Raw genomic sequence first — 10218 nt, forward strand, 5'->3', positions numbered from 1 at the left:
TCAAAGTCTCAGAGCGTCTACATCTCTGTACAGGAACACGTCAAGACGTGAAGTGAAGTGAAGTGAAGTGTCTCTCTGTCTAGAATGTGTACAACTTAAATCGTCTCTAAATCTGCATATTGTCATGCCTTTGGTATGCATCTATAATTAACTAAAAGAAAGTCGGCAGTAGTGAAAGACAGGAAGGTCGCTCCCATCAGTACATCTGTCAACATAACGCAGGAGGTCCGGTCGGTGTTAATGACTTAAGCTGTTGTCAAAACAATACGTTCACTAAAGACGGATGAACGGTTACATCAAAGGTCACGAAAATAAACAAGGGAATCGTTCTCACGATGCACCACGTGCAGAAGAGGTTACTATAGGTCACTGTCGGTCATTCATTGTCAGTCATACAAACTAAATTCAAGTCATAAAATATCATATAATATTAACTATCGAGTGGCTACATCACACCTCCCAACCAAGATCGAAAGGCGTCCTCGCTCGATCTACAAATCAAAACTCAACAAAAACAATAAAACAAAACAAAACAAAATCAGCAAAGTCCAAAATCATAAAATTACAACAGAAAGTAATCAATGAATACACGTGTTACAAAACACTATGTACTAGAGTTCACTTTAGTTGCGATCATTTTTCAGAGTTCTTAAGAGTTCGCTGTATATTCGCTTTTGAATTCAATGTCAATACTCTCAAATGATGATTCAAATTCAATATCACAGAGTCTGTTCGTAAACAATAACTACAGAGTCATTGATGATGTTTTCGGTGTAATTATCTCTCATACATACGTGGGTTATATTCGCTTCTATCAGTCCACTGGCAAGCAGGTACTTACATAATAAGGGCAGTGCGGTAAGTCCGAGAATACTTGTATTGTCACTACAATATCACACTTGTCCGTTTTCTTCTATACACGCAATAACATCGTCGTCGTCAGAAAATTCAAAACACATCTCCTCGGCATTACAAATTACCTTCGGGTCAACGCCTCCTGTGGCCGGTTGACAGTAATAAGCCTCTGCCGGAACCTCGGTCTTCGTCCACTACAGACCGGAACGTGGGCTGTTGATCGTCTCCGCGCGCTGGAATCATCACCCGGTTACTACTGCTACTGTCGTCTACTGCTACACGCGCCATAGTCGTTGTCGTCGTCGATACAATGTGAATTACATCAACAGTTAGTTTACAGGTTCAATTTCACATGCCTCTTCGTAATATCCACAAATTCTCAGATCGTTAATGTCCGTATTTCTGCTGCCATGAAATCATATCAGTTGTCATTTCATCTAGTCAATGTTCTTCATCAAAAGATTCCATCCATTACAAAAGTTCAATCTGATCTCTGTCTTCGGGAATACCACATTACAAACGGTAGAACAGCGAACAGCGTACATACCGATGAAGCAATAACGGCGAAGGCTTCTGGCTTGAGTCGATCCCTTCCGCTGCTAACCAAATATGTCACGTAGCGTGGTTGTGATATAGCTATTGTCGGGGTACGTGCACTCTGTGCTGTAGAGGCGTCAGGGCAGTAGACACGGCGACGCATAACCACAGAGTATCATAGACAGAGTGGTAACGCCTGCATGCCTTTTGTTCCATGGTCGTCTCGGTAGACTATTGGCTTTTCATATTAAAATGAGCTTCAAAGGTGTTAAACTTTTTGGAGGCTTTGTTTGTGGTTGATAATTACACGAGATTATGCGAAATATACGACGAGATGGCATCGTACTGCCAGTCGCGTAGCAACCATAGTTACTTTGTGAGCTCTCAGGCCAGAAACACTGCTTCACGCCAATCAAAACATAACACGCCAGCAGTTTCATAAACATGTCCTTCCTTGACGCACGTGTGAAAGACGGTATGACTGACCGTAAACCATTGAGTAAAACCAGACAGTATCGATAAAAGACTTTCAAATTTGGTTCAAACACACTCATTATATATTCATAAAAATATGAGAGGAATTTTTAAAACGGTAAAACTCACTTTCCTGAAGCTCAAAACACTCCGTTTTCGCCAGCACGTCAATTCTGCTCAGCACCACACGACAACAACAACACAAACTTTGCCGAACATACTTTCGCTTAACAATTGGCGAAAATCCGAAAATTACGAAGGATTTATGGTCGGCACTCTTCGGAAAAGAGAGGCGAGAGCAACCTGAGGCGAGGCGAACATGGATGGGTTACGTAACCGCTTCACGCCTTAAACAATACCCGTTGCGACTCTATCTATCTTTCTCTATGGCATAACGCAGGAGGTCCTGCTTAAGCGTCCGGTCGGTGTTAATGACTTAAGCTGTTGTCAAAACAATACGTTCACTAAAGACGGATGAACGGTTACATCAAAGGTCACGAAAATAAACAAGGGAATCGTTCTCACGATGCACCACGTGCAGAAGAGGTTACTATAGGTCACTGTCGGTCATTCATTGTCAGTCATACAAACTAAATTCAAGTCATAAAATATCATATAATATTAACTATCGAGTGGCTACATCACAGTATGTTCCGGAAATTTGCATAGATTTGAGTTGTGATATATGTAAAGATCCATAGGCCAATGATATTAATACATCTAGCAATAACCATAGTTACCTGTCATGAAATACGATGGTTAAGCTCTCAGATGTGTCAACTTATATATGTTTCTTGCCTGATCACTGCAGGTTGAGCTTCATAAAGAGGCGGAACACAACAAAAAATCCGTAGACAATCACATGGGACTGATGTGTGAGGCAGTAGTTTCCCTTCGAGAATCAATACAAAGAACTGGCGACGGGGATAATGACGTAACTTCTCTGAAGGAATCTGTCAACAGACAAGAAAAGTCTCTTCAGGACTTGGAGGCAAAAACCGACAACCTAAAAACACAATGTGAGCGCGTGAACAGCGACTGTAGGACTCGCGAGTTACCAAATGACGCCGAAAAGAGAATGGCCGAACTACACAAAGCACAAGATTCCATACTCAAGCAACTTCAGACTCTTCATACGAAAGTGTCAACATACGAAGGAATCGTCGCCGTACTCAGTAATTTAATCGATCAAGCCAAGGAGACTCTTAAAAGGTCAGAAAGTCAAGGTAAAAAGGACAGAGAGTTTCTTCAATCCTTAGAACGTAAAATCATAGCTCAGGATAGAATCATTGCTCTGAAAGATGTAGCACTTGCAGAGCAGGATCTAAGGATACAGTCTTTAGAAATGGCTTCTTACGATGGCGTACTGGTGTGGAAAATCACAAACTTTGCAAGGAAACGCAGTGATGCACAGTCTGGAAAGGGCACTTCTCTATATTCCCCATGTTTCTATACCAGTTGTCATGGCTACAAAATGTGCGCCCGAGTTTACCTCAACGGGGATGGGATGGGTAAGGGTAATCACGTGTCTTTGTTCTTTACAATAATGAAGGGACCCTTTGACGCCCTCTTGAGATGGCCATTCCGTCAAAAGGTTACTCTGATGTGGCTCGATCAAAACAACAGGGAACACGTGATTGATGCCTTCCGACCTGATCCAACATCCAGCTCCTTTAAGCAGCCAGTTCAAGACATGAACATTGCGAGTGGGTGTCCGTTGTTCATGCCATTGTCACAACTTGATAGTCCGAGACATAAGTATGTCAAGGACGACATAGCCTTTTTAAAAGTGATTGTCGATACAAGTGATATTACTTGAAGAAAATTATTATGAACACTTCAAAGTACTTGGAGTCACTGAATCTATACGTAGCCGCAGTGACAAGACATGTAGGTTCTCTTCCTTTGTATTAGTCGAAAGGCTGTAAAATGAAGAGGTCAACTGATGTTAGAGGATCACAGGGCGATTAAAGCTCCATGAAGTGTAAATTAAGATTTTTTCTGTTAGTTTTTGCCGTTTCTATTGTATTGGTGTTCTGCTAAGAAAATCATGCCAAAATAGTAGATCATTTTGTGGTCACTGTAGGGCAGACAATCCTTAAGTAATGTTCACAGTTATTGTTGGCATACAAGTGTATTGAACTCCGGACTAACATTAGAAACAAAGAGATTCCATAAAAATAATTATTAAAAAGTGTTAGTGAATCATAAGTGAAGAGACCAGGTCAGCATATTGTATGCAAAGCAGAGCAAAGGTTTACCATAATAACGTGAGTCAACTTTATTTACGAACAATGCGCTGGAAGTGCACACGTCTTACTTATCGAAACTGCCGTTTTCAAATTAATGAAACAGTGACTGTACTAGTTTGAAATCCCATTATTACTTTTGACTATGTCTGCTTAAACCGTGCAGCTGTAATACTGCTTTATGTGTTGAATTGCATGGATAAACGGGCGGATGCGATATGTCGAGTTTGGGATGTAAGTGCGGAAGCATTTAGTATACCCATCGAGTATATACTTGAACAAAACGGAACAAGTAAGAAGAACCTGTGCAAAAAGTGTGACCGTTTTCTCTGGAAATTACTTTCTCTTGGACCAAAACTCTCATGGTAACTTCTGATTTTTGATCTGGATTTTCACAGAGGTAGGGTGACAGTTTTCCTTAGAATAGTTTCAGCAAAGTTTTGTATGTCAATTTCGAGGCGCGTACTACATACAGTACAGTACATTGAAACGTGCCGTTTTCACCGTCATTCTTGCGTCTTCCTTTCTGAATTAGCTGCTATTCATTTGGAAAGTAGATGACTGATTTTCTTCCCAATATGCGTAAGGACATTTGGAAATATTTACGATTCAGTGATAAAAGAATAGATCACAAATGATTAAAACCATTATCCATTGCCTCTTACCACTGTCATTCTATATAATAATACTATATGAGGTATATAGTGGAAAGATGAATAGAAGTACAAACTGTGTTGAAAATTCAACACCAAGCTAGTGAGGGAGAGCAAACTTGCGGTTTATTGTCCAGATAATGGTAATTGCGTTCGAAGCCTTATGATACCCGTTGAAGCCAAAAGTGAAGCTTCATCATAGCCGCGACTAAACATCCCAAAATCGTAGACGAATAGTCGATGACCGGTCATAGTTGTTTACAAACAAAAACTGTTATCATACTAACACGTCTCCCTCTGTACTTATTGATGTGTTTTTTATTTGTTTGTGTCCTTATTGGCCTTGTGGAGACTGAACTTTGATTTAGTGCACTCAATAATTCATTTACAGTGACAAGTAGTCTTGTTTAATTGTTTGCTATAATCATAATCATTGTTGTAGCAGTAACTACCTGTTTGTTATGATTCACAAGTTAAGGATTTCTACCGCAGAAGATTTATTGTAGATAGTGCCAAACAGTGGAATAGTGTTAATCTTATAATCTGATAATTTGAATTTTTGAATTTTACTTGTCTTGTCTATTTGGTTTTTGTCTTTTTGTGTTTGTTTTATTTTGTGCAGCGGGTCATTCCACTTTTTTCTTGCATTTTATTGCATTGCGCTATATATATTACATTGTATTGTATTATTGTTATGGAGTGTAATGCATCCTATTGTACTTCGTGTTTATTTTTTATTGAGGGCACTAGGGAAGACTATGTTTTTTAATGACGCCTACACGGCCATCCTCTTTAAATACGGTTTAATAAATAAATAAATATTGAATAAACGCTAACGCTGTTACTTGTGTATTCTTTTGGGTGAAGTTAGCCCTAGTATTAAATAGCATCTAATCTCCGTAAATTGGGATGATATCTGCACAGATTGTTGTTTTCAAACACACACAATGAAAATAATCAAAAAGGGATTGCAAGTTATCCTTAAAATTATTTAAAAATGGTTCAAACTCACAGACGCGATTTTAACCAACGTAATTAATCGGTCGAAATTGTTGCAACAAATTCTTAGCAGAAAAACAAATACCTGAGAGGGCGATTCACACGTGTACATATCGATAATGATGCTGCAAGGACGGATAATAGACTGTTCCTGCAGTGCCATCATAAAACCTATCTAAGTTCGATTTGTTCTTACAACCCACAAATACATCAGCGGAGTCATTGTCAGGAACATCGTTCGCATAATCAAGGATCGAGCTAGAATTCTGAATGGATATCTTCAGGAATTCAGGAGTTTTCTGTTCCTCGTCTACTTTTGCCGCTGAACATTTGTGTTGCAAGGCGTTACAAAGTGGTAACTTGAACACTTATAAAGTGTAGAACGATATTGAGACATATGGTAATATCGGATACATCCCGGAAATGTTTGGCTTGGAATGTGAACTCCAGCTACATGGTGGTATAATTCCATCTACATGTTATCTAATTGAATTGAACTCCAGCTACATGGAAAGTTAAGAATGATATTTATATCGGCAAAGTATCGGATATATCTCCCGGAAATATTCGGCTTGGAGCGTCCGATCTAAACTTCAGCTAAATGTGGACTAATTTAGAAATTTTAAAACGATATTCAGATCGGCAAAACATCGTATATATTTCCTATCCCGAAAGAGTTTGTTTTGGAAAGTCCAATCTAAGCTCAAGTCACATTTGGACTAATTTAGAAGGTTTAGAACGATATTTAGATAGGCTAAATACATGTATCGGATATATCCCTACCAAAAGTTTGACTTGGAAGGTCAGATGTAAACTCGGACCACATGTTGGATAATTTAGAACGTTTAGAACGACATTAAGATCGGCTATAATTAGCTTCAACTTCAAAACCTTGACTAGATTTGCTAAACTTAGATTAAAGCAAATTTAACTTAGCATTCTAAAATTCCAGCTGAATTTTCTAATCTTGGATTTAGATTTAGACAAATGGAAATTACCTTTCTAAACTTCAAGCTAAACTTGAAAAAACACAATTCCTCACCATAATGGACCAGGCCTGCTCTGTCAGTATACAGAAGTCTTTCTAATTATCTAAATGTAAAATACAGTTTTCCATAGAATATTTAAACAATTTCTCGACTACCCCTCTAGAGGTCTAAGGGTCTAATAAATATAAATAAATAACTAAAAACAATTTCTCGACTTTAAAAGTTTTATCTGTCTAGGAACTTTGAAATACATCCAAATGTTTAGCAAAGGAGTGAAATGATTCTTTTTGAGTAAGATTCTACTTTAAGAGGTAAATCTTATTTGTTTGATATAGAAGTAGTAGTGATCCACATTGAATGGACACAATGACCTGCTTTTCAATCGTAAACAAACAGCTTTCGAGTTGGCAAGATTTGTAGACACTAGGAAAATTGACTTGTCTAATAATGGATCACCGCGCGTTTTGAGGATAGAAAAAAACTATTTAACGTACAAGCTTCTGAAATTGAAAAAAAATACGATGGAATACAGTACACATGAGAAAGAATATACGACAATTGTACAATAATAGATTTGTCGACTTTTGTAGATAATGACATCTAATACCTATACGTTTTGGTCAGTGTTCTTAGGAATTATGTCAATCTGAGATTTCCAAGGTAATGATGAATGAAGAGTAAACTCGAGATAAGGAGTAGACAACATTTTTAATTTATAAATCACCGACATGTAGAGCGCCCTCAACCTTTAATATAACGTCCTCTTGCCTATTTTCAACTTGATATCGTTTGTTTTATCGACGTTTTATTGGTCTGTCATCGGATGAGTTCTTTACAAAGCTCAATGTGAAGATTGGCTAGAAAATTTTATCAGTTTATTTTCTGAATAAAATAAATTGGTATCACGCAAATTGTCTAAGTTTAGAATGTTCAAATTGTCTGAGTTTAAAATGTACGGAATACTTGTAAGTATCATTACTATCTATCAAGATAAAGGAGTGGGCCTAAAATTTATCCCTGCAGAACTTAACATGAGATCATTTCGGTTTTCGATGTGTATTTACATACATTAAAGCCCCAGCAATGCTAACTTTCGATGACTTTTTCATTATCTTTATTTTATAATTCAATTGCAACTTCTTTTTCGATTCCCCGAAAAAATGTTGAAACACCCACTATTTAGCTTGTCAACTTATAGTTCAAATGTGTAAAATGCATTTCTATTGTTTACATTCTAGTCCGGACCAGAAGTCACTTTTTAACAATAACAATGCAGTTTACACACATATGGGCTGACTTGACGAGCTGAACACTGTGTATTTGGGGGAGAAGAACAAGGAATTATGGTTCACATTAAAAATAAAAATGGTGAAATTATCTTCAAAAGTTAGCATTACAGGGCTTCAACATACTGTTGTCGGTCTTCTGTATAAGTCTTGAACTAGTTATATGTAGAACCCTCTATCCCATAATGACATAGATTGACAAATTGCGTGATTGACAGTACAAAATGCCCATTTTTAATCTACAAATGAAATAATACCATCGTTAATTTGCTTTAATATCTCAAATTGCGAGGTCTGCTAAATATTTGTTCTGTATTTCCTTTGAAATCTGTACTGGTTGTTGATAAGAATAGCAACGAAAACCAAAACATAGCACACACAAAACTCGACTGGAGAGAAATAGGTCCAGAAATTAGGGTGACCCTATTGTTTTTTTGTTTCTCATCTCCAGAGGAATACTCAGGCGTGCGGGCGGGAGAAATAAGAAAAAAAACGAGTACCAAAATAAAAAAATGTGCTTGTTTCAGTTCAATGTTCTGTCCGTTCAGTCCCTGAAACTTCTTGTCTTTCAGTTCAGTGTTCTCTCATTTTAGTGTCTACAATTTTAAGTTCATGCTAGGATGATCGCCTCAGAGGCGGCGCAAATAAAAAAAGTTTTTTTTTATTTTCATGTCGGATCTGAAATTTACGGTCGGTCGGGAGATGAGAAACACAAAAATTAAAAATGTCGCCCTTACCAATTTCATAAGTACAACTCTTCTTATAAATCGGAGTTACTTTTACCGTTTACGATTTCTCTTTGAAGATATCCAGAGATAACGTGATTGACAGTATAAAATGCCCATTTTCATTATTAAGATAATAATATGGGCAAGTGGTTTAACAATCTCTTCAGCAGTCGCCTTTCCAAGTTTTTGGTGTATTTCATCATACCGACAGCTTTGTACGGATCTAGCTGGATCTAGCAGATTAATTTCAGTAGATATATCATATGGATGTACAGGATGGGTAAAGAATGAAGGCAATGACACTGCATTCTGCTAAGGAACTCATTGGGCTTGATGCGACAATTAATTTGTGATGCTTGATTTTGCCCAATATTGACAAAAGAATTCAAAGCGTTAGCACATGAATATCATTTTTTAGTAACAACTTTTTCAGGATTTTACGGCCATTTTAAGTTTTGTGGAACGTCATTCTTTGGAATTTTCATACAGTGCTTCATCGATAACGAGTCATTTTGTGTGAATATTGCCAAAGGAACTGACATTCGGAACCTGATATATGAAAATTACTAGTAATTTTTAGAGATATTATTTTCAAGAATCCTCATTAAATTCAATGAAGTAGCCCTGCTTGCAACGACATCCCTTCAACAAAAGGGATAGGTACATGTACATGCAACGGTTTTCACTTCTTCATCTAAAATTTCAAGTCGGCGATAAGGGTTTGTTTTTGCGACCATGTTGATTTGTAAAATAAAATATCATATGGAGGTAAGCAAATAATGTTAATTTGGAAAAATGATTTGAATACTGCGTAAGATTAAAAATAAACACAAAACAATTCTGCAATTTTTGAACCAGAAAGAAAGTTGGTGTTATACCGGTATTCTGACTACCTACCCCTCCAGAGGTCTAAGGGTCTAATCCTTTCGTTCAGTATCGCAGCGTGAACATTACACTGGTGAGCTGGGATATGACTTTGTAATTAAAGAACATTTTCAATGCAAAAAATGACGTCATCGTGAACTCATTGGTCACCAACTTCCTCCAATTCATAAACTGGATTTTTAAAACTATCAGAAATGACTGGCGCATGATTGATTCCAATACTTCATTGAAGTTTTCTCCCACTTCAGAAAATACATTTAAATACAATATATCAATTATGTTGGCGAAAGAAGTATCTTGCATATTCACAAACATATCGTTTACAATATAGAATGAACCAACGAATCCACAGCCTTTTCGAGACGAAACACACAAAAAACTCTTGTTAATGACAATCGACTTAGAATGTTGAGCGCATGACGTCGACTCCAATAGACTCCACATATTTTCTGTACAACTCAGCTGCATCGGGAATTATCATAGCGCCTCGTGACATGCCACATTCACGAATGGAGCTATCGAGTACTACTAATCATATGCATAAAAAACATCACAAGAATTGT

General features: G+C 37.4%; 1 protein-coding gene across 1 annotated transcript in view; it reads left to right on the forward strand.

The window, feature by feature from the left end:
* The window catches only part of LOC139152812 (TNF receptor-associated factor 2-like), a 14822-nt gene extending 9218 nt beyond the window's left edge, over nucleotides 1-5604 (forward strand). Inside the window, exon 9 of the mRNA XM_070726155.1 lies at nucleotides 2678-5604. Coding sequence (XP_070582256.1) covers nucleotides 2678-3685 — 1008 coding nt within the window. The 3' untranslated portion in view covers nucleotides 3686-5604. The remainder of the gene's footprint in view (nucleotides 1-2677) is intronic.
* Nucleotides 5605-10218: the final 4614 nt, after the last annotated feature.

This window comes from Ptychodera flava, chromosome 16, assembly GCF_041260155.1.
Source record: "Ptychodera flava strain L36383 chromosome 16, AS_Pfla_20210202, whole genome shotgun sequence".
NCBI classification, from domain to species: domain Eukaryota; kingdom Metazoa; phylum Hemichordata; class Enteropneusta; family Ptychoderidae; genus Ptychodera; species Ptychodera flava.